Genomic DNA, 25706 nt, shown 5'->3' on the forward strand with positions numbered 1-25706 from the left:
TTAAAAAAATTAATTTCATTGTTAAAAAAATGCATGGAACAAATATTTAAAAAAAAAAACGAAGATATTGCCTATCTTTTACATATTTTAGATAGGTATGTACATCGAATTTTTTAAATACATATTTTTATTTTAAAATAAATTAACCCCAGATGGACTTGCTTCGTCCCACCAATAATACCCATCGGATTGTTGTTTAAAATTGTAACATTGGCTAAATAGTACACACAATCGATTTATTTCATTCCTTTTTGTATGGCAAAAATTAATACAAAAAATTAAATATTAAATGTATGTATGTATAAAAAGCTTAAAGCAAACTATATAATGTAAATTTAATTGGCTGCTTGTTTTCTCTTCGATTGATCTGTCAGTATTGGTATAGTAAGTAGAAAGAAAGGCATATCTCCAGAACTCATGCGGTTTATAATTTTGTCATCATAGCACCACAAAATTGTGTTAAACCGAACAGAAATCTAGTTTGGCGCTAGCAAGTTTGCTTGTTTTTTTGTGCGAAAAGTGCCGTGAGCTTATCGGTATTTCGTTTGTTTGTTTTCTAATGATGAATACTAATGGAATTCTGCTCGTGCGTGTGTGCGGAAAAAGATTGTACAAGACGGGGGCTAAAATCAATTGATAACAGTGTTTTAAAAATTCACAATATCTGTTTAAGCACGGATTATCTGGTAAAGTACAAACAACATAGAATCAAGTTTAGTGCTGGTTGAAAACAAACAAACAGTTATAGCAGCTGAACCAAGGCAGTTACAACAGTATTCATAGTTTTTATGTAGAGGTACATATTCATTTTCATTTTCGATTTGCTTCGTTCGTTTTTGTTTGCTTGTTATTGTTAATACTCTTAAAAGGGCGCCTCGCAGCCTTTCAAACGACACAAAACACACACATTCACAAAATCATTTCGTCGTACATAAAACTCTAGTTACTTAAATTAATTACAATTTCTTTCTCTTTATCTGACAATTGCACCGAACAACACTTTCCCACATGTGTGTGTTTTTCGCATTGTGTGTCCAGAACGGACAAACCATCTATTCCGAAACGATCGGCGATCCGCCGACGCACATACAGACAAACAGGCGACATTTGAAGAAATAAAAAGTGAATAATAACCAATGCGAGGCCGTTTAGAGCATTTTACATTTAAATCTACGATTAGGCTTGTTCATTTTGCGGCCCCTTCGTCCCTTGTTGTCCTTGTCCTTGCGGATCTCGCGCACCAGTGTGTAAAATGCATCGTCCACGCCCATGCGCGTCTTGGCGGATGTCTCAATGTATGGAATGCCGTACTGTTTGGCCACCTAAGGATCGGAATTGTGAATGGAATGGTTGTTGGTAACTCTGGAGTTCAACACTTACCTCTCTTGCCTGCTCGTTGTTCACGTTCCACGAGGCCAGATCACATTTGTTGCCCACCAGGACCATGGGCACCTCCTCGGCATCCTTGACACGCTTGATCTGCTCGCGGTAGGTGCCGATGTCCTCGAAGGACTTTGCACTGTTGACGGCAAAAACCAGCAGGAAGCCCTCGCCTGTGCGCATGTACTGATCCCGCATGGCCGAGTACTCCTCTTGGCCTGCGGTGTCCAGGATGTCCAACAGGCAGGTCTCTCCATCTGTGGGGAGAAAATAAGTGCTTTAGAATCGAGGAATTCTATCAGTCTGTTTTTAATTTCGTCTCAAACTGTTGTTGATAACAGGCATCTGTACAAACATTCTTTGAAACAGATTAGCGGTTTATGTTAAATCCACAAAAATCCCCAGAATTTTGATAACGATCAAAATATGTGTTTAATGTAAAGTCCGGAAAGCCGAGGGATTTAAGAGGAGACCGCTGCACCGTTTACAACCTTTAGCCTTAAGAGCACTACTCACCGATAACCACTTGCTTTCGGTAGGAGTCCTCGATTGTGGGGTCATACTCGTCCACGAAATGGTTCTGGATTAGCTGGATAGTTAGCGCGGATTTGCCCACGCCGCCGGCACCGACCACGACCAGTTTGTATTCCGTCATTTGGCGTCCGTTTTCGATTGCCCGTAGTCGGAGTCGCAGTCGCAGTCACAGTTGCAGGCGCAGTCACAGTCGCACTCTCTCTCTCGCGATCGATGGTTTCCCTCTTATACTGCAGTCTCTCTCTCCGTTCACGTTTGTGTGTGTGTGTGTGTGGGTGAGTGTGTGTATGGGCTGCAAGTGGAGTAAATTATTAATTAAGATTGATTAAAATAAATTAAAGGCATAATTAGACAGGAATTAATGCACGCCACTGAGTCACTGCGACTGGCGCTCACTAGCACACACGCACTGCATGCACAGCCAGACGGGCGAAAAGAGATCAATGACTCAAACTAGCACTAAAAGTCTCACAGGCCCTTTATGCACATTGTTTTATCTCCCTCAAATATATTGTTATGGATTAGGCGGATTTCTACGTTCGGCTGGATTCAACTGCCGTTGTTTATCGCGTTTTTTTCTTTTTTTTTTCGCCTGCCGGGGCTGCGGACCTTCTTTGTTGCTGCCTTTTCAGCTAGCTCCTCCTTGTTTTCCGCTCCTCTCTCTCTCGCTCTTGCGCGCAGTTGTTTTTGGACAAGTTTCACGTTCGCGATTAACGGTACGACGGGCGGTAGTTCTTGATTTCGCGACTTTTAATTGCCGTGCGGTAATTGGAATTAACAGCGCAGAAAAACAATAAATTCGTGTATAAAATGTAGAAGAAATCTAGGCTGTACGTAGCTGTTAGAGGTGGCGAAACATCGATGCCAACATCGATGTCATCGATGATTTCAAAACATCGGTTACATCGATGTTTGGCGGCGCAGCATCGATGTTTCTTAGCATTCTTTGGCAAAACGATTTTTTAACATTTCTGTTAGTTTTGCCGTTACAAAAAGGACTATTTTGATTTTTTAACTTTAAACAAAACTGATCAGGGTTATGATTGTATGGATATAGCTATGGATTGTAGGATATTTTAACACATCGTCCAAGGGCTACTCAGGCATCAGCTCTTCTTGCCTGCTTTTCGTTTCGTTTGGCGGGCAACATTAATGTTTTTCAATCTCCAACTGCGGGCAAAAAAGTATGAAAATATATTAAATTTTTATTATAAATATTACATTAGTTAAAATGTAGTGAAGCGTACTTATCGCTATCGATGACAGTGCATTATCGATGGTTGTTGACTTTTGGGGATGCTGAGGAGATCCTTTGTCCACAGTTCTTAGCTATAAAAAGATAACTCCTTAAAAAAATTAAGCACAAAAAGAAAAAAACCTAATTGAAACATCGTTCCAAGAAAACAGATTGACATTTTCCAAGTTAAAATAACAAATAAGGTTGGCAGCTCCAAGGCAAACATTTCTTAGACCAGACGCAAACCTTAACCATTTAGCACGACCACCACTGTACGAAAGCAGCATGGACAGATTAAAATTCAATAATTTGGTAAATAAATCTCTTTTAAATTAAACTTGAGCATTTCATCAATGAGAATTTGGACAGGTGATTTCCAACAAGAAAGTGATCCAGAAGGCACGTGCACAGACCATTGCCAAGCTTGTCCAGAAGCTGCGAAAGACGAAAAATGTTCTGACCAAAAATCCAGACAGTGAAAAGGAGAAGATTCGCCTGCGTAAAAACAGCGAATGCCTGGTTCAGCTGAAGACCCTGAAATGTCTGGACATAGCGCGTCAATCGCTCCTCCAGGAGGGCACAAATCCCAATGCGGTTATCGCCAACGAGCGCTCCACTCCGGATGAACTGGGCATCGCCATGCTGCGGCTAAATAAACTGATGCACGGATTGGTGGACACTTTTGTGGAGACCCTCAAGCTGAGCACAGATAAGGAGGCCAAATGGCGCGAGGAGATCCTGGAGACGAGCAAACGCCGAGCTAAAATAGAGCGCACTGAGGAGCGGAAGAGGAAACGCAAGGAGCTAAAAGAGCAGAAGGCCTTAACCAAAAACAGATTAGAGTGGTTGGAGCAAAATAAAGTGGGGGGATCAGAAGTTGAGGGAGCAGAAGCGGAGGATACATCTAGTCTTGAAGTCAGCCAAGAGGATCAGCCAGAGATCTCCAAATCTCCAACCAAACCAGAGAAACCTCAAACTTTATCTACAGAGAAAAAGGATAAAAAACGTAAGACAGAAAAACCACTTGCTAAAAAGGAAAAGAACCTAAAGAAAGAAAAACCAAATGTTCAAAAAGACGATCAGTTGAAACCAGAGAAGCCCAAAAAGGAATCTGTAAAGAAAATCAATGAAAAACAGACAAACCAGTCTCAAGACAACCAGCCACAGCCTAAAGTCAAGCCGAAAGAAACTAAGCCTAAGCCTTTGGAAAGAAAACCTGCCAAAGAACAGAAGCCTAAACCTAAACCAGAACGGCAGCCCAGCATTGAAGAAGACGAACCCAAACCTGACAATAATCGCCCTACACATGTTGTTGATCCCTTTTTCATTACTGAATCGGGTCAGCCCTACTTATCCACGGCTGTCGTTCTTTCCGGGGACGACGACAGTGAAGCTGAAGAGGAACAGAGGCCGCCGCCAGTCAAAAGCTTTCGCAACGAAGAGCGAAGGACAAACACATACCAGGAAAGACCCGAAAGACAGCAGGAGTTCAGAGCCAAAAAGCCAACTGATGATCGCCATCCCTCCTGGCTGGCAAAGCAGCAGCAGAAACCAATTATCAGTGATTTTAAGGGCAAGAAGATCACATTTGGCGACAATGGACAGGCGTCTGAGACTAGAGCTTCTCAGATTAATCCTCCAGCCCCGACTGCTGCTCCCTTATCCACCGAGGGCATGCATCCCTCTTGGGTGGCAAAGCAGAAGTTTAAACCCAAAATCGCTGCCTTCCAGGGTACCAAGATTAAGTTTGATGAAGATTAAAAATATTGTTGGTATTTTGTTGTTTTAATCACTAAATAACTGCAATCGTCCCAGCTCAAACGCCAACCTTGGGCACATAGTGACCTCGAACCTTGTCCTCATTGCACAGCTTGTCAACGTTCACATCGGGGAATTGGCGACGCAGCACGCCCAGGTCGAAGTTGGGATTGCGGCGCAGGATCATCATGACTTCGTTGCGGGAGCGGCTGCAAATGTTTAAGATTTTAGAAATAAGGATTCTCGATACAACCCCAGTACACTCACTTCTTGGCCTTGCGCTTGGCATTGTAGAGCTTCTCGCGGTACTTCAGCAGGAATCTGTTAACGGCTCGGCCGCCGAAGCCAATGTTGCGGGACTTGATCCATTTGAGGTTCATGAAGGGTGGCAGGACGTGTTCGCAGGATTTGTAGGAGACCTGCAGGCCGAATGCGTTCTGCACCGGCTTCTGGGGCCGCTCGCCGGTTTCACCTGTCTCCAACAGGTGATACGCTTTGTTGCGCTCCCTAACCACTGTCTCCAGGTTCTCCATGGAAATCTTCACCTGGAATTAGGGTTAATATCGGCTCACCTCAGATCAGGTTATATAGCCTACCTTATCAATACGCTCTGGGCTGGGAAATACTTCCATTTTGTCGTTGCACTCGTGCTCCATGGTCATCAACATGTTGCGCTCCTTGAGGAGCACGAACCACAACTGGTGCAGCTCCTTGTTGGACTTGATGCGCAGCTCCTCTGTCCGCCAGGCACGGCCCACCTTCACCTCGGTCTCGCTCCAGTTCTTCTTGTCGTCAAAGAACTCCATCAGATCCCGGCGAACAGGTGAAGTGTGCATCTGCATCTGGGCATGCGGCGTCTGCAGGGCGACCGCACTACATATTACATAAAAACAATGGCGCGCTTTTGTTGGTAATGCTGTGTGAAAGTCGGTTGTGTCTGACAGGACTCACCTGCAGGCTTGCCATGGCTGCTTGGGAGCGGTCAGTAAGCTCTTCACCGTTGCATTTCCCACAGTTTTAGCCAAATTAAAACATTTTATTAACGTTGAAGACATTTTTCCAACAGCTGTCCGGCAGAGAGTGTGACCGTCTTTAAATTGGAAGAACTTGGCAGCAAGCGATACAGTTGCATGGTTTGTGTCCCAATACATTTTGATAGCACGATACCGCAAAATATCGACACGGGCACCGATGTTTTGGCGGAAAGTATCGATGTTTCATTGTAGTTCGAAATCAAATTTAAAACGGCCATATTTCTTAAGCCGATTCAAATTTCCGCATTAATTTCTTCACATTGTTGTGGTTAAAGGCACAATAAAGTGAAGGATACAAGGATTTTTTTTTCAAAACGTAGTTTCTGTAGATGCCAGAACTGTAGTGATGTGTTTTGGATAAGTCCACCAAAAATCGGTTAGACCGATATTTTTAAAACAACGATTTCATCGATGAAGGCGTCCAAGTTTTCAACCACTCGCGCTCTCAACTAATCGATGCTGGCATCGATGTTTCTCCATCTCTAGCTCTAGCTGCGCTTCGCTCTGTGCTAATGAAAAATCGAATTTTTTCCTAATCAACTGAAATTTACACGGGCAAAGTTTCACAGAATTTACACTCAAGCGGTTGCCCAGCATGCAATAAGTAAATGTAAGTGGCCACTCCCCCGAAGGTACTGCAATAAGTTGTTGAAAAGATGGCTTGTTTGTTCTATCCATCCAATCCACTTGGTATGCAGGAACGCCAAGTTTTCCGTGTGGGTGTGTGTGTGCGTGAGTGCGAGTGTTAGTGTGTGTGGCATTCAGTACACAAATTTAAATTGATAAAACTCGACAAAGGCAGCGGTTCTGAATTGCAACGAATGCATTCCCTGCAGTGCCAAGTGCTTATTAATTGTGCATTTATCACAGCAAATTCAACCAATTTGCACCTCTAAATGGGCGACCAAAAACAAATTCATTGACCAAAAACGGAAAAAAAATCAAATCTAGAGCGATGTAGTAATAGGACAGTGTTGCCGAGCTGCACGAAATTGGTAGTGTAAGTGGGCAGTGCAGTGTAGCATACATAAATATTTATCTAACGGCGTTATCTGGGAACATAAATCCAGAGAAGTGTACAAAAATTCGGGTTACACCATTGTTGTTATTTTCGTTATATAAAGTGCAGACCTTCATCGAATTAAAAGGTCAGAGATAGAGAATTGATTGATCAATTTGGCAAAGGGGGTGGAGTCGCTTGTAGGGTTTTCTTTGGCCTTTCATTCTTTTTTCACTTCTCTCTTCCCGATTTTCGTAAGACTTTTGCTCGGCGGTGAACGTCCAAAAAACAAAACAAGTCATTATGTTTGTAGGTTTTCTTGCTCCTCTGTTTTTATGTGTCAGCCAGGGGTTAATTTCTCGGTGTCGCCTCAATTATCCGGGTTCTGCATTTCCCTGCGGTTCGTATTTCTGGACTCGGCGACACTTGTTGCCCCTGTTAACAGAGCTGTTAGTAGTTCCAATCCCCGGAAACCTCGCCATATCGTGCGATAACCTTACAAAAAGGTTTCGTTTGCCTCCATTTGATTATCGTGTTCTTAGTAAAAGTAGCAACAAATAGAGGAATTTTCGGTTCTCCAAACTTGGAATGAGTTTTTAGAGGGCTTTATCAAGAATTCTGCTAGCTTTTAATTTGTAACGCCCATATTATGCTGATTCGTACACACATGTGGATTTTTTGTATGGACTGTGCTTATCTTTAACACTCGACTATACAACTTATAATGTTTATTTTTGTTGCAAATAAATAAGTTGATATAAATTGGCCTTCTTAACTTAAATTTAACAGCATTTTTTTTCTTTAAATATGACTGTAACTATGACATCATTACGTATACGTGATTTTAAAACTTCATCAGTAGTTTATTGATTTCTCGTGATCTATTTGACAAACACAAATAATCTGATTATGAAACCAAATAGTCATTTATTTACAAAAGTAAATATCTCTGCTCCAAATAAGTTTGTAGTTTGTACGTAGTTTACGGTGGGCCTTTATATAGTTATTGTTGCTCTGCTTCAAAAACATTAGAAATAAAATATCAAGCAGTCCAACATCAATTTTGAATAAAAATAGTTTTGTGAGTGTGTGGTATGTTACTTTGAAAATATTCTTATTGTAACTGGAAACGGATTTATATTGTTTTGTTCTGTCTTACTGTCCAAATCATTAATTTATTATACTGTAAGCTAATATAAGTTACTTTTAAGTGTTATCTGTGTGCCTGGTAATGTGGAGGCAGTGAGTAGTTGTGCTGTATTCTCTTAAAGCTCTGCTCTATTCATTAAAATATGCGTGTGCATTGAAGAAGAAAGCCAACGAAAGTTGTTTGCCACATTACCGGCAATGTTGCAACACCGGTCGCGTTGTAATCGTGTGCAAGAAGCGCGAAATCCGGCCAAACGCGAACGGAAGAACGAGAGGCGAGGCGTAAAGTAAACAAAACATAGCGCAGCAAGAGCAGGGAGCACGGAGCAGCAGCCACCTCCTCACGAGAAGCATTACCAGGGCGCCAGTTGAAGAGTCTAAAAGAAAAACCCTCAAACCTCGATCTTTCTTTTTTCCATCTTTTCTCGTTTCCGAAGACCGAACAGCCGAAATGTCGCAAAAAGAATTGGCGGCGCTTGTCGCCTCAAGAACAAGCCGAAAGCGTACCGTGCCCTCGGCCACATCTCCAATGTCCACTCGCTCAGAACCAAAATCCATCATTGAGATACACATATCCAATGACTCCTCCCCCACGAAGAGAGCTTGCCGGGATGTGGAGCAAGCCAATGTAAAGGTGGATCAGGCTCAGCAGCAGGAAGAAGAGAACCTGGAACAATTGCCGCCACTGACTCAAGAAGAGCAGCAACGATACAATGATTTTCGGACCAGTGGATCGATATTTTTGCAAGATTTGCCCTGCTTTAAGCTACAGCAAGCACAGCCAGCAGTAGGCTCCTCGCCGATTCCCAAGTGTCGGGAGTGCCGAAGGCGAAATGTGGTGCCCAAAGAGGGTGAAACCAGCGCCGTACACGATGTCTATTGCCGGTTTTATGAATTCCGACGCCTGCAGTTTAATGAGAAGGGAGAGTTGGGAGTGGTTGGTTTCCCAAATCCTTATAGCGAGCCCACACCGGAGGACACTGCCATTTGGCAGCCAGATGGAAGTACAGCCCCGACTAGCGGTTACATGGACATACAGGTTTGCAGGTACATCCTGCTCCATGCCGGCGATCAGTTTTGTTACTTGTGGCGCCAGGAGGCGGAGGCTTTGAGATTGCATCAGAACCCAGACGGCACCATCGCTTGGAAGAAGGCCGTGAAGGGCACCAGAGAGATTTGCGATGTGTGCGACACCACGCTGTTCAACTATCACTGGACCTGTCGCAAGTGCGGCTTTGGGGTGTGCCTGGATTGCTTCAAGGATCGCAAGGAGGGGCAGCGACTGCGACGCGTGGAGACGGCTACCCAAAAGGGATGCGACGAGTATCACTGGCTCCTCTGCACCGATCCCAGTGGTCCCCAGGAGCATGCCCTCACCGAGCTGATGCTGACCCAGATCATAGCCGGAGATGCCCTGAATGTCTTGGGCCGGCTGTTGCACGAGGTGCGCTCTTTGTGGCAGGTGCCACAGGTGTGCGGATGTCTGCTGAGCAAGCAGGCGGTCGAGGACGCCCAACTAAACGAGTTGATCCAGGACATGATTAAGGAGTCCCAGTTGAAACAGCACACTAGCTTCTCCTCGCTGGCCTCCGAGCAGAAGCTGCACCAGCAACAGCGCCTTGAACAGTTGCACGCCAAGAAGCTGGAGTTTGCCAGAGAGCGGGGCATAGACTATGTGCCAGGGCGAGTGTGGACAAAGGAGACTTTGGGAAAGGATCCCATAACCACGGCTTTTGACAATTTCAAGCACATTAATTTTTTGAGGAAGGGGTTGGCCGGTTTGAGAAGATTCCTTCCACCCAGGGCCATGACTTTGGCCCACTCCACTCAGTTGGCACCCGGTGTTCCACACGAGTGGCTCTGCGATGGCAAGCTGCTGCGCCTCACGGACGCCATGCATCCGGATAATCGAGTCCTTTACCAGGAGGTGTGGAAGTGTGGCCAGCCCGTTATGATCTCGGAGGTGGCTCGCTCTTTGAACTTGGACCTCTGGCATCCGCAGGCCTTCTGTCGTGACTTTGGCGAAAAGCCGAACGATCTGATCAACTGCCTGAATGGAAATCTCGTGCCCAATCAGCCGATGCGACACTTCTGGGAGGGATTTCAGTGCATGAGCAAGCGTCTGCTAGATGCCAATGGCAAGCCGATGCTCTTGAAGCTTAAGGATTGGCCGCCGGGTGATGATTTTGCCGAGATTCTACCCACCAGGTTTGCGGATCTGATGAAGGGACTGCCCATGCCGGAGTACACACTGCGAACGGGAAACCTAAACATTGCTAGCTGTCTGCCCAAAATGTTTGTCCCACCCGACTTGGGGCCCAAAATGTACAATGCATACGGCTCGGCTTTGCATCCGGACAAGGGCACCACCAATCTTCACCTGGACATTTCGGATGCAGTCAACATAATGGTTTATGTAGGAATCCCCCAGGACGGAGACACTAAGCCGCAGTTGGCGGCCACGCAGAAAGCCATTGCTCTCGGCGGTTGCGATTATATCACCAGAGCTCGTTGCCAGTCACCAGATGTCTTACCCGGAGCGTTGTGGCACATATTTCCGGCTCGCGATGCAGACAAAATAAGGGACTTGCTTAACCGTGTGACCCTGGAGAAGGGTTTCCGCCTGGAGCCCGATCACGATCCAATCCACGATCAGAATTGGTATCTGGACGACAAGTTGCGGGCCCGTTTGTTCAAGGAATACGGAGTGGAGGGACACCCCATTGTCCAGTGCTTGGGGGATGCTGTCTTCATACCAGCTGGCGCACCCCATCAAGTCCAGAATCTGCACAACTGCATCAAGGTGGCCGAGGACTTTGTCTCGCCAGAAAACATAACTCACTGCTATCATCTCACCCACGAGTTTAGAAGACTCTCGCACTCCCATACAAATCATGAGGACAAGCTGCAGATCAAGAATATTATCTACCATGCCATCAAGGACTGCTGCACCATTCTTACCAGGGCTTTGGACGAGCGCATAGATGCGGAAATGGCCAAGCTACAGGCGGAATAGATCGCACTTACATATTTCATGTTTATTCTCTTTTGTTTCAAACAATTATGATTATTTTTTACAAACATGTTCTACTTCTTAAGATTTTAATTTGTCTAAAATTCAATAAATACCCACTTAGAAACAAACATAAATAAGTGACTTCTCTGTTTATAAAATACCAAAAGGATTCAACATTTAACTAACACTTTCATTTATCCCCAATTATAATCATATTTGATAACACAACATTTTTGCATTAAATTAACTTTTAGTATCTAGATAGAAGAGACTAGGTCTAAAAAAGACACACGCCAGCAACAAATGCCCATGCATGCTGAGGACGGAACTGAAACTGATGATGAGGAGTCCAGCCCAGACAGACAATAGCATCGTTAAGATCGTTGAACTCCTGGAACCTTTTGAGAAGTCAAGTCAATTACAACGCCAGAAAGCCTTTTACGTTAATTGAGAGGACAGAAGGAACATAATATTTAGCTAAACTAGCCTAGGGATTCGAGAAACAAGCAGCGAGATGACGGTGGATTTCAACGATTACTTTTGGGTAAGCAAAATAACCCTAAATGGATAATGGTTCTTCATAAATAAATACAAAATTTCATTTACAGGGCGAGAAGAACAATGGTTACGATGTCTTGTATCACAACATGAAGTTTGGCCTGGTGGCCAGCAAGGAGTTGTCCGAGTTTCTGCGCGAAAAGTCCAACATTGAGGAGCAGAACTCGAAGATGATGTCCAAGCTGGCTCACAAGGCTGGCACCCTGAACAGTACATTTGCTCCCGTTTGGACCATACTGCGAACTTCGGCGGAAAAGCTTTCCACCCTCCATCTGCAGATGGTGCAGAAGCTGACCGAGCTGGTCAAGGATGTGGCCAAGTATGCCGACGAGCTGCACAAGAAGCACAAGTCCGTCAAGGAGGAGGAATCACAGACCCTGGAATGTGTACAGGCCATCCAAACGTCGACCGTGGCAGTGCAGAAGTTGCGGGACCTCTACGCCAGCAAGGTGCAGGAGCTGGAGAAGTTGCGCAAGGACAACGGCTCGCACAAGGATGCCGAGAAACTGGAGAGCAAACTCAAGAAATTGCAGGAGGAGTACAAGGCTTTGTTGGACAAGCATAATCCCATTAAGAACGAGTTCGAGAGACGCATGACACAGACCTGCAAGGTATGGATATTATTAGTTAACTAATAGCCCTTTCGGAGCTTACGCCTTTCAACATGTTTTATTTTTAGCGCTTTCAAGAGATTGAGGAGGTGCATCTGCGCCAAATGAAAGAGTTCCTGTCTACCTATTTAGAAATGCTGCAGAACAATCACGATATGGTGGGACAAGTACATTCCGACTTTAAGAGGCAGTTTGTCGACATGTCGGTGGACAAACTCCTGGAACAGTTTGTGCTCAACAAGTACACGGGTCTGGAGAAGCCAGGTATGTTGGCACTTTGAACGGGAAAGCTTTCGTGTATTTAATTTATATCGAGTTTTTGTTTAAATTTTGTTCTTTATATTTTTTTATATATCTGACAAATCTATATTTTTGCTTATGATTAACTCTGTTCTATTAACAGAAATGCCCGAGCTGGAGTATGTGGCCCTGTCGAGTGGTTCTCGACTGCAGCAGCCGCAGGTTTCTGCCACCGCATCCAATTCGAATTCGGCCACCAGCATTCAGGCAGCTCTGCGGGCTGGCAATGCGGCGGCAACAGCCTCGGGAAGCGTGGTTTCCATGGACCAGAGGGGCGATGCCTTGGCAGCGATCTCTTTGGGCAGCGGAAGTGCGGCCAGCGGAAGCATTCCCTATGCCGAGGATCCGATATTGGGTGCCATGGGATCGCCGCGTCCCACATCGCCGGACATGCTGGCGGGATCGAATGCCACGCCGATCCAGGCACAACCTACTGGGGGAGCCACGTCCACGGTGAAGAGTCTGCGGTCCTGGTTTTTGCCCACTGCCAAACAGCAGCAGTCGACGGGCGCCGGAAATTTCGGTATGAGCGGAAGCGGAAGTGGCAGCACCAACAACAATACCACCATCACGACAACAACAGCAAGCAACAATAGCAACAACTTGAACACCAACAACACAACAGCAACAACTACAACAACAACTGGCACGAATAATCTCACCACCAATATCACCAAAAATTCCCCCAATTCTGAGGATACTAGCAATCAAGGTTCATTCTCTTTGATTTTATTTGGTTTTTGCTTTAATTTATTATTTTTGTTTCGTACCCTTAATGGTTATTAGTTTCTCCTCCTAAGTATTCGTCAGAACTATCAGTTTAAACTCTAGCTGTTTCTATTGTAACATAATTCTTATCTGTTCTTAGATATATTTATGTACGTGACATAGGTTACCTTCATATTCATTTTTATTCAAGCTTCAGTTGTTTTATAAAAAAATGTTTTTTAAGAGTGCTGAGTCGAATGTTTTGTTTAAAGTTGGTGGTGGCCTGATTACAAAGTTTATTTTCTCAGTTTAGTTTTTTTGGTAATCCTTTTTGGGGTTTATAGATATTTCAAAGTTGTTTATAAAACATACATTACTATTAAAGCAAAAACAGAGAACAATTAAATAAGAAATCTGACTGTGTGAAGAGGCCTTAAGAAATAACCAAAATTGAATATCAAAAGTATTTTTTCGTGGTACAGCAATCATTACTAAATAGTCTTGATACAGAGTATTGGAAGCAACTTACGTCACTAATATTTGTAAATTAACTATGATTTCCTCATATCTATTCCTTATGTATATAATTTTATTTATTTTTATTATTTTATTACTCTCCTTTTAAGTTAAAAACTATCTGAAATTGTACACTCAAACACCAGCCAACCAATCAGACACTTCTCGGGAGTATCTACATAAACTACTGCACACCAAATCGCACACACAAATGCCATCAAAGCCATTTAACTAACAGCACTAACAACTACAATCTTTTTCTATGCTTCTTATTTCCGTGTTCCACGCTTTGTACACATCCAACATCATTTCCATCGCATCCGCCATCCATCAACCGCCATTGCTCATCCCTATCATCCACCCATCCATCCACCGATCGACTAATCGAAATCAAAACTTTAGATCAAGCACCACAGCAACCGGCAGAGGCCTTAACTCCAACCGCAAGTGCGGCTAATAAGAAGCAATTGAATGCAACGACAAGCGAGCAGCAGCTATCGAAATCATTAAATGAGCAAGATCACCTACAACAGACTGCAGCGGCTACGGCAGCAACATCTGCAGCAGCAGCAACCGCCACAACGACAACGTCCAGACGTGCAACGTCACTTTTAAATATATTCACATCAAACTCTCAGGGTAAATGATTCAAGAATGTCAATGAAAGTGATTGGCCCCCGTTTCACCCCCCGTCCCACTACTAAAACACCTGTACGGGTCCAAAACCACCTAAACAAAAAAAATATGCATGTACTTAGGTTTAATATGTAAAGGCTTTTCTGTGTGCTTATTGTTCTCTCATACCCGATTAACATTCAACCATTTTTAAATCACTTTACGGCGGTGTTTGAGTTCTGAGAAAGACATTACATTTAAGTTTACTACTGTGAATTGTTGCCCACCATAAAGCAGTTTTCTTCTCCACCAAAGTCTTAGCACTGAAGTATCCTCAAACTCTTAACTGGAGCTCAGCGACTTTTCCTATATGTTCTATTAGTTTGTAGCTTGCTTAATAAGTCAGCCATTTAACTAACCACATGTCCTGCTAACATTGATATTAATCCCATTTCGCCGACAGTCTCTGGCATTTTACGAAGTCGCCGCGACAAGACTAAGACCAAAAAGGCAAAGAAAAAGAAAGACAACGAGGCCGCTGAGCACATACAGGAGGAGGGCCTGACCAGGTGAGTTCAAAATGTAGTTAGTACGCACACTAAATAACCATTAAAATCTTGATTCATTTCTAATGTTCCAGTGTGGAGCGAGCCAATAACACGCTGCTGGACTATGACGACCATGGACGCAGCATGAAGACACAGAACTCCAGCGGCAGCAGCGCAGGTGGGGGCCTGGCCGCCTTGTCGGTCACCTCGGCCCAGGGAAGCGTGGATTCGGCGGGGGCGAGCAGCATGGGCGGCAGTGGAGGGGCTGCCGTTGCCAGTGGCAGCTTGCCCAACGCCGGGGCCCTTACCAACTCGGCCTCGACCACGGCTCCTGGCGCCTCGAGTGGCACTGGAACAGGGTATGAGGTGGACGAGGAGGGATTCAGCATACAGCCAGCCAAGGAGATTGCCTGGGAGGAGGGACAGGACAAGTGTAAGTCCATGATTTGGAATCTAAGTAAGAGCACATTTGAAGAGGAAACTATTTTAGCTGGCAGTTTCTACTCCGACTCGGATACGGACTCGGATAATGACAAACAGGAGCGCCGGATTCATGTGAGCATTAAGCCACTTAAGAATGGCCAGGCGCCGATGTCGGCCAGCGTGGATGAGCTGCGCGCCACCGTGGAGAACATTTCGTTGTCCCCAACGGGAGTATTTTCAGTGAGTTTAGCCTAAGGATTCATACAAACTATAAACTAACTGAACATCCTTACCCATTCAGCATCACAGCCAGCAATTGCAGGCAGCCAGGGGAGCTCAAGCGTCTCGCCAGCAGTCCCCTGAGATTTCGAACGCCTCGACGCCAACGGCCAGTGTGCATCCTTATGCCCCGCTGCAGAGTCCCACGCTGTCCAACAATAACAATGCAAACAACACGACCAACAGTCGATATGCTGATCTGGGCGATATATTCTCGGAGCTGGGTGACATGAGCATGTCGGCACCTTCATCGGCGACGCTGGGCAAGCCGCCGGGCAGACAGATACCCACACCGACGTCAGCGTCCGCGGGCGGAAGCATAGCCATACCGCGACCGCCATCACGACGCTCGGACATGATTGCTATTGGGCCAGCGGCAACGGGCACAGCCCCGGGACGCGGACGAATGTCTCCGGCTCCCGTGACCGCCATGAATCGTGCCGAAAGCATTGGCAGCCTGGAGTTCCGCACGGCCATCGGGGGAGTGGGCTCCTCGCGAGGTCCTTCGCCGCTCACGATCGGTATTTCGGACACCATACCCCTGGCGGTGGCATTCCATGAAATCATTCACGCCTATTTTCGGGGCAGCGACGAGTCGCGCTGCCAGGTGAAGGTGTCCGGTGATATGATGTTATCATTCCCAGCCGGCATTGCCGGCCTGTTAGCCAATAATCCCAATCCAGCTAAGCTGGGTTTTCGCATTAAGCACGTTCAGAATCTGGAGAATCTGGTGCCCAACGGAAAGCTGGTGCAAATGTAAGTTTTCGGCTTTTCATTATGCCTCTGGTGTCGTATTCTAATAAGCTCTTATGCGAATTGCTTACAGAGATCGTCAGCAGTCGAGTACTGTGAGCACCATGCTGGAGTTTAATATGGGCGCCTTGACGGCCCTTCTGCGAAGGCAGGCGGAGAATAACCCGGCCGCCTCCTACTTCAACGTGGACATACTCAAGTACCAGGTGCGCACCAAGCCGGGAGCTAGTTCGTGTCCCTTCCAGCTGGTCAGCTACTGGAAGTGTGAGTCCAGCTACACGGCCCTCAAAGTGGACTACAAGTACAACAATCACGCCATGGCCAGTGCCTCGCCTCTGCTGAATGTCACTCTATCGGTTCCCGTCAACGGATCTGTGCGCAATGTTCAGTCCAAACCGCATTCCGCTTGGTAAGCAAATGAGTGGCAAGATCTAAAAGCTAAAAAAGAAAACTAAAGCTTAAATATTCCTCATTCCTTAATACTAATTCATTATTGTTTGATCCAGGTTGGGTGAGTCGAATCGTTTGGTGTGGAACTTTACGGACATTTCGCAGAACTCACAGGATGGCGGAGTGGGCACTTTGCGAGCCCGGCTTGAGCTCAACGACGGTCCCTCGACACCGGCCCTCCTGGCCACCCAGTTCAACTGCGAGGGCACCACACTCTCGGGCATCGAGTTCGAGCTCCAGGGCAGCGGCTATCGCTTATCGCTGGTCAAACGGCGATTCGTTTCCGGTAAGTTTGAGTATACAACAAGTATAAATAGATATCTAAGGAAATTAACTCGTAACTATTTCGGTTTGCAGGAAAATATGTGTGCGAGGGCGATGGTATACGTAGTGGAGCTACGCCCACACCTCCGTCGGTGGGTTCCACCAGTCCGTATTCGGCGAAGTCAAACTAGTTGCTCCCCAATTAATAGACGGTAAATGGAAACGAAAAATGGCAATATGGCAATAGGCTCGTGAAAAACTAGAAAAATTTTTGTAACTATTCTTAAATATGAGACAAACACACATACACCTAAACCATATTTAATTAGGCACAGAAATAGTGGAGCCTTCTTAGTTTTCTCTGAGCTTTTTATTATCACCCCTTGATTCCGATTTGGATATCACAGAGCGAAATTGAAATTGATAAAGTTTAATTTTTGACCACAAATATGTCAATTTTGTGAAATCAAATATACCGCAGTAAATTTATTTAAAATGCTATAAATTAAAATAACGTAAAATGACAATGTTGAAAAAATGGAACTTTATCAATTTGTATTCCATTTATTGAAGACAATGAGGAATTGGAAATAGGGCTTATTATGTATTTTTGTACACACGGAATTATGTTTTCCAAGCGAAATGTTGAATCTGCATGCTGGGGGTCCGAAATGCGGGTCGTGCTCTGCAAAATCTGGATGTATTATTTGTTATATATACGTATGCGAGTATATATTATTAAAATGTATTTATTATGTTTAACTGAATATGATGTAAACGAACGATATTGTATGTAGCTATGTAGATATCTAAAAACCACACACCGAACGTTGATTTTATGTTCACTTTTGTACACACAACCAAATCCAAATGTATTAAATGTAAGATACAAAAAACCTGCATTGCGTCTCGCTTGGAATTTCGATGGATATATAGCTTTCGTCACCGGGCGTCTGGATAAGCCGACGCCGCACAGCCCATGCAACCGGAGTTTGTCTCTGTTTTCAGCGACTGCCGTTTCTCCCGCGATCAATTAATTATCGAATTTAGGCAAAGAACATGACAAACTGGTTTCGGTCTCTTTGGGGCGCCTGACAAGGCAAATACATATATGAAATTAGCAGCCCGTCGAAAATAGAATAAACATAGAATGCTGAAATCAAAATCATTAAAATGTGGGTGCACAGATCGCTGGGGAGCATTAGCCTAAAATTTAATTTGTAAATTCCTGTAAGAATCTTATTCTGAAAAGCGTGAGGCAGCTGTCGTTGTGGTGCTTTTGAAAGCCGGTGACGTCATGCCGCCACAAATTGATCTCAAGGTCGAGTCGACGGACGCGTTTTCATTTCACTTGGCACACTTGACTGTGGGTTGCCTTAAAACATTTGCTCATATATTGCATTTGTCCATTAAGCGAGAGACTACTTATATCTGGTATATTGTATCTTATGAAGCAGGGAATAAACGAATCCAATTGATGCAAGGGAGACTGACTGGAATTCAAAAAGTACTACACACTTTCCAATGGTTAGCTGACCATAGAGATCACGTCGTTGGCAAACGATAAGATTAAATTACTTAACAATTGTTGTGTTCATACAAATGCTTGTCGTATTTTGCCCGTGGGTACATATACCATTAATTGTTCAACAAAAGCAACCGACCTAACACATGCCTGTTGATATATGACATTTACAGCCCTGAAATGTAGAACACAGATGCTGGGCGTTGAGCTTTTCGCCAGTCAGTTTAAAGTATAGTAATAAAAGGTTATCATTCTGTTCAACAACATTGCACTTTATTTATATTGACTGCATTAGTAGGGCTTAAGCGTATACATATATTTATATAGATATTACTGGCATAAATTAGGGGATAGCAAGCTGGACAGCTTGCACTTTTAGGTTTTATTCAACAACTTGCTAAAATAACATTAATCGGTTTAAAATTATATGGTAGATTAGTTTAATTCCGTTTGTCTGACAAGCGCACCCTATATAAAAACACACAACTCAAAGATATATATACACATCCAGTGTTTTTGCTAATAAACAGACAACTTTTGGTGATCAATTTCACTTCAACCTCTGCACAGTGGTACGAGATTACCGAAAATGGATCGTTGAACTTTCAACAACTATGTTATCTTCATGGCTTTGTTTATAAATTTTGCATATAAACAACTATGAATGGGTTTCGACAACAAATGTTATCAGAATCGAGAGTCGACTTGTCCCACTGTGCATTTAGACAATTCAAGTTGATAATACGCATGTGTACATATGTTTTAGCTTTGCCATAAATATCGCCGAGTGTTCTGAGTGTGTGCGTGTCTAAATAAACTACGGCTGACATCATTTCTGTTAACATATTCGTAGTTAAGCTCATTATATCGCAAGACACAATTTCGTAAAGTGATTAGTTAGTACATCTTACAGCACTGGGCTCCTCCTCCGCATAACCGACTAATTCCATTTGCCTGCAAGAGATGAAAGAAGAAATTCGATTTAAATCACAGAAACAAGGTCATAAATTCCAATGTACTGTACGTACATATGTACATTGTACAAGTATAATTGCTTAATTGAGGATCAAATAGATCATTCGATCGAACAAACAATGGGGGTCTGAGGTGGGGGCCCTCTTTGAAATATTAATATTATTTTATTTTTAGACCTCCCCGGTTTTTATTTACAGTAACTTTTATCCGAACCTCGTCGGCAGTGGAATAAATAGAAAAAATAAACGCATACGTGCCTGGAATAAAGTTTTGTGTGTTCGGTATGCGGTTTTTCTGAAATGCGCAATTGACGCCCGCCGGTTCGTATGAATTTATTTAAACTTTTGCGCTATATAGAAACGTAAAATCGATTTCTATGAACGGCTGTTTATTTGCATATTCCGCTTTATGGCTCAAGTGAAAAATTCCGAAAAATTCAAGGTGGAATCGAGCGATTGTTTGAGAATGTTCTCAGCGAGATCAGCAACGAGTCTCTGTCTCTTATCAAGTGATTCAAAAATATGTATCTTTTAAGCTAAATAAACAACAACACATCAAGAACTATAAACTCGTCCGTGGGCAGATCTTTTTTTAGTCCCAACAATTTGTAGCCAAATGTTCGGCTCTATAATAAACAGTATAGTGGATCACCTGGCTGGCCGTCCGATTCTGATAGCGAATATAAAGTACTGGCAGGTAATGAAAACTTGCCTCTGTGGCATGGCAATGCACAGTTAAGCGCTTTGGCCTTATCGGGCGACCTCAGCACATGACCGTGAATGGGAATATTAATCAAATTGAAAAAAATGCCTAATAGGGCCACTGGATAGGTGCGGTCCTCCAGAATTTGGCTACCTTTTAATGGGAGGAAGGAATGGCTCTTCGATTCTGAGTTCGAATCTCAATCAATTATAGGCAACTGACTCATGACAGAAACTTCCGTTGCGAAAAACGTGTAGCCAGAAATGTTCGTGGATACGTATTCGTGTATCTCGATGTGTGCTTGGCAGTATATGGAAACCGTTAAACAAACAAACAACCGGGGCGTTATATAAAATAAACAAACCGAAGACGAACCCAAGCGAACGGAAGGGCCCCAGAAACTGAATCGTTTTTAATAGTTTTCCCATTTGTAGCGAAGAATGATGATGAATTTACAGTGACTGCTTGGTAAAGCAAATATTTGAAGAGTATTGCATTTTAGACAATGAAAGTTTCTGAGAGAACAACTTTAAGCTAAGACATCCAAAAATAAAGTACCGCAAGCAAAAATAATGTCTATTTTAAAACAAACAACAAGGGAAAACGGCTCTAAAAATAAAAATGACTCAACCAAACTTGAAAACAATGCGTTTTTGAAAAATAAAATAAATTTAATTGAAAAGAATACCAATACTAAAAAATGTCTAAGAAATGCTTTTAGCATTTTGTATATGAATGGTTTATAATTTGTAAAAAAATATTTTCCGGAAAAAACTAAATTGGCGAAATCATTATTTTAGAAACCTTGTCAAGTGCTTTTAGTACTCTTAATACTATTAATTATGAATGGAAAAATAATGTAAGAATTTTAGGATCCTTTAAATGCAAATCTTTAAATTTATTCTAGAAAAGAAAAAAGGAAATAACTACAGAAAACACCACTCATGATTTAGAACATTCAACTGTTAATTTTTTATTAAAACAACAATTGTGATTTGTCTTTTATTCCTTTTTTTTCGGTGATACCAATAACTCGACTTTTAATCAATAATCAAACCGTTTTTCAGATAAAGTCATTAAATTGGTAAATCACTAATGGCAGTTAAGCGGAAAAAGTTCACCCGATCGGCGGACTACTGTAATCGGCAATTACGCCTCCCAAGGACGGACCGCGCCCAAAAATGCTATTTTATGGCCCCTCACAAACTGCACCCCACCATGCGTCTCACCTGGTTGTGCGCCACTCCACTCCGTGTGAAATCCTGCCCGCTGACCTGTTGACCTGTGCCACGCCCCTTCCTAGAGGACGTAGTTGCGCAGCTTTTCAGTGGGCAGCGTTCGATTGGCGAACGAAACAATCGCCGCCGCCGGCTGGCTGACGGACAGGTCGCAGAAGACATGACACTGGTTGTCCGTAGAGCTGTGCGACCTCCTGGCCACAAAGGCGAAGATGGTCTTCTTGTCGGCCTCCCCCTCACTGGTCCACATCCGGCTCTCCGGGTCGATGGCACAGTGCGAGATAACATCCGCCGTGTAGTGCTTGCGGAAGAACTTCTTGCGCGTATTGTCCGTGAGCGTGATGCCCTGCGAGGAGACCTTGAAGTGCACCTCCGTGGGCTGTGGCGCCGGTCGTTGGGCGTACATCAGCCGGATGGCCTTGCGGATGGCCTCGTTGCCAGTCAGCGATTCGGTGTCGCAGGAGTAGAGCCACAGCACATTGGTGGCCGCCCCGTGGGCAATCAGATGCTGCTGAGCCGGCGTAGTGGCCCGCACCGGCGGCACTATGTCCCGATCGGGCAGTCGGAGCAAACACGGCAACGCCAGCTGGCTGATGGAATGCTCGAAGACTAGGGCGGACAGTGATGTGAACACCGGCTCGTCATCGCAGCCCTTCAGATGCACACCCCCCTTCGTCGGCTCGATGAGGAAGTGGCGCACCAGCTCTTGGGATCCGGCCGGTGGTTGAGCCACCCGCACCACCAGGCCGTAGGAGTTCTTGTACGTGGTGGAGTCCCTGACCAGGAACGTGCCCGGCTGGGCCGAGGCCAGCAAAGCTATGGCATCCTCGCGCGTGAGATTGGGCTTGTACCAGAACTTGGCCGAACTCCGGGCAAACCGCACGGAATCGGCGGACACCTCGATGGGCTGCAGGGAAGGGGGCACTTGCCGACGTGGCCCTGTTTGGTAGATGGACTCCGCGGCGGGCAACTGGGTCAACGGCGACGATGAAGCTGACGATGCCCCAAAAGGCGTGCGCGGCGTGACCGGAAAGGCGGGCGTTTCTGGCCTGCTGGTGGGACTAGGCGTCATCTGCTGCTGTTGGCCATTGGTATTTGGGTTGCTCACTCTCTTCGTGCTGGTGGCATAGATGGGCGAAGCTGGTGCTGCTGCTGGTGCTGCTGCCAGTGCTGGCAATGGCGAGGTGGACTTCGATGTCGATGTGGATGCGGAGAGATCGCGACGAGTGCGCGTGAGTGTCTCCTCCATGTGGTTCTGGCCATAAACGGCGCCCAGTTGCTCCAACGGCTCCAACTGCTGGCTTTTGTGGGTCGTTTCCAAGCTGTTAATTGTGTGATAATTGCGTTCCATGGCCCGACGATTGACCACGCCATCTGGCACATCCTGATCCAGTCGCAGATCCTCGAAATGGATATTCCGTGTGGTATAGGGAGTGGGTTCCGGTTTGGCGTCATCCAGGTTTAGATTGAATTCAAAGTCGTAGTTGTACTTGGTGGATAGGCCATTTGGGGAAGTGTTTCTGTAAAGGGCGCCGTTGCCCAAGCCATTTCCCGAACTATTGCCGTTCTTCAAACCATTTCCATAGGAATCACTGGCATAATACTGCCGCTGTGGCGGAGTGGGCGGTACGCGGCCCCGCTCCCCCGACTCCCTGTCTATGTTCCTATATTCGTTATAGACCTTTTCGCGTCGCTCCCGCAGCAGCTGCTCGAAATTATCTCTCATCGGCGTCGGCGTTGCGCTGCTCGACCTGTAGTGGTATGTATTGGCTATGGTGTTGGTATTCGTGGAACTGGTGGGACTAACGCCGCTGCCCAGCGTTTTGCGCACCAGCAAAGGGCTCGTCAGCCGGGTGGGGGGCTTTATCATATCGCCAGTACTGCCATTAACGCCAGTTCCCGAACTCGAGCTCCCATTATTGGTTTTACCGAAATCAAAGTCTAGAAAACTATCCGAACGCGTCGGCGTCGGAGTTTTGCGCAGCGGCGTGGATGTTTTGGCTATGCCATAGCTAAATGGCAGCGAATTCTCGCGCGCGTGATAAGGTATTCCATTTCCATTACCATTACCATTACCATTTCCACTTATATTCCCATTTCCATTCGCCTGCCCATTGCCGTTCACATTATAGTTTTTATAGTAATTATTGTTATTATTGGCCGCGGTGTATTGGTATTGGTATTTGTGGTCGGCGGCAGCAGCGCTTTCTTCGTACGGCGACCGCATTGTTTCGCGAATTCCAAAAGACTGATTGGAAAACCGAGAAGATACAACTCAAAACGTAGAGTAGAGCTCCTCGTCGTTGGCGTATCCGTGTCGTATCGCTCTCTCGCGTATCTCGCTCACGGCATTTGGCCAACAAACAACAAATCAACCTCCTCAAGTCCGCAACTGGCATGGTATGTGTAGGCTCAGTGGGTCTGAAACTAATATTTTTAATCCATATTATAGAATTATAATACATTTTTTTTATGTTTGATCTTAATTTGCACAACTACATTAAAGGTGTGACCAGCCCGGCGTATGAGTAATTTTTAATGTCAACGATATGGCTACGGTGCGTATGAGTAATTTAATATATGAAAAATCAGATTTAAAAAAAATTTTAATTATTATTATTATTTCTTTGCAGAGGGCACTATAATTTCAGTCAGAAGTTTGCAACGCAGTGAAGGGACATATATTCTTGATCAGCATCACTGTTTTTCAAGTTTCAGAATTTCATCAAAATCGGACGACTTTATGATATCTAAATTACATTGTTTACTTAGGAGTGAAAAATTAAAACATATTGCAAACTATAATTGAAGTAAAAAATCATATATATATCTAGCATGGGTTTTAAATGCCACACGCCCACTGTAGCTAAAATGCACACAGACACACCGTCAAGAGGTGTTGAATGCTAAGAGAGATCGATCCATGGGAGAGTGAGAGCGAGAATTGGAGATTGGGAGCCACAAAAAGAGAGAGAGAGAGAGAGAGAGAGGCGTCGGTGATGTCATCCCCACTTATTTACGAATACACACGAAGGAGGCCCAGCCAAACGAACGAACTAATCAAAACAAGCAATCGAAGCCTATACAGATTAGAGTTCGAACCACGCACGTTGGACGCGAATTCCGATCAAAGATCCCGCATATTGCATCGTGTGCATCGTTGGTATTGGATCCAATTGATAACTACTGTGGGAGATCGTTCTCTTATTGGCTTCCCTTCTCTCTCTCTCTTCCCGTAACAATCAATCCCAATTGGGGGCCATTTAAAATGGTTATTCGCCGATGGCACCCACTGTAGCTGCAAGCACGTCCCTTGATTGCACTCTTCGCGTTTCCATCAATTAGATCGTCTGCGTTTCATTGAATGGTTTTCATTTGTTTTTCGGGGGAGTAAAACAAACGATCGTTTATCCCATTTAAATGGGGTTTTCTTTATCAATCAATGGCGGTCTTGTTTCCCAGCAGGTTCAGGTTGCACTTTCCCAATGAACTTTTGCGGCTATTACCCATACATATACAAACCGACAAGAGGCCAACAAACAGGCACTTAGAAAAAATACTTACGTTTCCTTAACTAATGTAAGATTGATTCGAACTATATGATAAAATTGGAGTATAAAAAGAGCTTTTATCTATATTTTATCTTGTGTCTAGCAAGAATAAAATAATTAAATAAATAAAATAAATTTTAATTTCTTACAGTGCTTTACATAGAGAAGAAGCTGTCGCATCTTTTTTTGATTTCTCAACATTTTCTTGTAGAAAGTGTCGTGGTGGGCACATCAACAAAGACGACAAAAATAACAACATCAACCGCCAAGTGACGTCAGTAGAGCGACAGCCAAACAAAAACAAATCAAAATCAAATACAGCAAAAATGTGCGCTTAAAAAAATAAAGTATGAAAAGTAACTGCAAAAATGCTCTGCCAACGCCAGCAGAGGCGATCTTCTTCTTCTTCTTCATCCAGCAGCCAGTTGTGGGTGGCAAACAAACAAGTTGCGAGCTCTTTCGCTCTCCGGTGACCTGTCGCCGCTCTCGCTCTCTCTCCCACACTAGCCCCGTCTCTTTCGTTGGCCTTAGTCCCTAGTTGGCAACTCGTTTACCTTTTTTTCGCTTTGCGCTTTGCTTTGA

At 44.5% G+C, this 25706-nt stretch overlaps 6 protein-coding genes and 1 long non-coding RNA gene across 10 annotated transcripts; 4 read left to right on the forward strand and 3 right to left on the reverse strand.

Moving 5' to 3' along the window:
* Positions 1-215: 215 nt before the first annotated feature.
* Positions 216-2798, reverse strand: LOC128265541 (ras-like protein 1). Its single transcript, XM_053001614.1, has 4 exons — positions 2524-2798; positions 1897-2206; positions 1381-1637; positions 216-1322 (listed from the first exon to the last, which is right to left on the reverse strand). Exons 2-4 carry the CDS (start codon positions 2033-2035, stop codon positions 1149-1151), a joined length of 570 nt encoding a protein of 189 aa, XP_052857574.1. The 5' UTR covers positions 2036-2206; positions 2524-2798; the 3' UTR covers positions 216-1148.
* Positions 2799-3353: 555 nt separating this feature from the next.
* LOC128254481 (triadin) lies at positions 3354-4938 on the forward strand. Its single transcript, XM_052983624.1, has 2 exons — positions 3354-3463; positions 3521-4938. Exons 1-2 carry the CDS (start codon positions 3437-3439, stop codon positions 4910-4912), a joined length of 1419 nt encoding a protein of 472 aa, XP_052839584.1. The 5' UTR covers positions 3354-3436; the 3' UTR covers positions 4913-4938.
* Positions 4916-6021, reverse strand: LOC128254561 (39S ribosomal protein L47, mitochondrial). Its single transcript, XM_052983707.1, has 4 exons — positions 5861-6021; positions 5506-5782; positions 5177-5454; positions 4916-5118 (listed from the first exon to the last, which is right to left on the reverse strand). The coding sequence occupies exons 1-4, from the start codon at positions 5962-5964 to the stop codon at positions 4968-4970; spliced, it is 810 nt and encodes a 269-aa protein (XP_052839667.1). The 5' UTR covers positions 5965-6021; the 3' UTR covers positions 4916-4967.
* Positions 6022-6412: 391 nt separating this feature from the next.
* On the forward strand, positions 6413-11239 carry LOC128254416 (lysine-specific demethylase 3B). 2 transcript variants are annotated; one of them, XM_052983519.1, is made up of 2 exons: positions 6413-6553; positions 8530-11239. In XM_052983519.1, the coding sequence occupies exon 2, from the start codon at positions 8544-8546 to the stop codon at positions 11106-11108; it is 2565 nt and encodes an 854-aa protein (XP_052839479.1). In that variant the 5' UTR covers positions 6413-6553; positions 8530-8543; the 3' UTR covers positions 11109-11239. The 2 variants fall into 2 exon arrangements, with proteins under 2 accessions (XP_052839479.1, XP_052839486.1); XM_052983526.1 differs by lacking the exon at positions 6413-6553 and adding an exon at positions 6580-6943.
* On the forward strand, positions 6414-18041 carry LOC128254372 (F-BAR domain only protein 2). 3 transcript variants are annotated; one of them, XM_052983443.1, is made up of 13 exons: positions 6414-6553; positions 11363-11652; positions 11717-12277; positions 12346-12541; positions 12681-13289; positions 14204-14440; positions 14880-14985; positions 15057-15397; positions 15455-15627; positions 15689-16422; positions 16493-16828; positions 16926-17155; positions 17227-18041. In XM_052983443.1, the coding sequence occupies exons 2-13, from the start codon at positions 11623-11625 to the stop codon at positions 17322-17324; spliced, it is 3651 nt and encodes a 1216-aa protein (XP_052839403.1). In that variant the 5' UTR covers positions 6414-6553; positions 11363-11622; the 3' UTR covers positions 17325-18041. The 3 variants fall into 3 exon arrangements, with proteins under 3 accessions (XP_052839403.1, XP_052839411.1, XP_052839419.1); XM_052983451.1 differs by having other exon boundaries at positions 12681-13100; XM_052983459.1 differs by lacking the exon at positions 14204-14440 and having other exon boundaries at positions 17227-18040.
* An 868-nt stretch (positions 18042-18909) lies between these two features.
* On the reverse strand, positions 18910-23832 carry LOC128254442 (tensin-1). The gene is made up of 2 exons (XM_052983566.1): positions 21565-23832; positions 18910-19612 (listed from the first exon to the last, which is right to left on the reverse strand). Exon 1 carries the CDS (start codon positions 23798-23800, stop codon positions 21635-21637), a length of 2166 nt encoding a protein of 721 aa, XP_052839526.1. The 5' UTR covers positions 23801-23832; the 3' UTR covers positions 18910-19612; positions 21565-21634.
* A 944-nt stretch (positions 23833-24776) lies between these two features.
* Positions 24777-25380, forward strand: LOC128254611 (uncharacterized). The gene is made up of 2 exons (XR_008267565.1): positions 24777-24844; positions 25276-25380. It is a non-coding gene; the product is annotated as an uncharacterized LOC128254611 (long non-coding RNA).
* Positions 25381-25706: the final 326 nt, after the last annotated feature.

Source organism: Drosophila gunungcola, chromosome 3R (genome assembly GCF_025200985.1).
Source record: "Drosophila gunungcola strain Sukarami chromosome 3R, Dgunungcola_SK_2, whole genome shotgun sequence".
NCBI classification, from domain to species: domain Eukaryota; kingdom Metazoa; phylum Arthropoda; class Insecta; order Diptera; family Drosophilidae; genus Drosophila; species Drosophila gunungcola.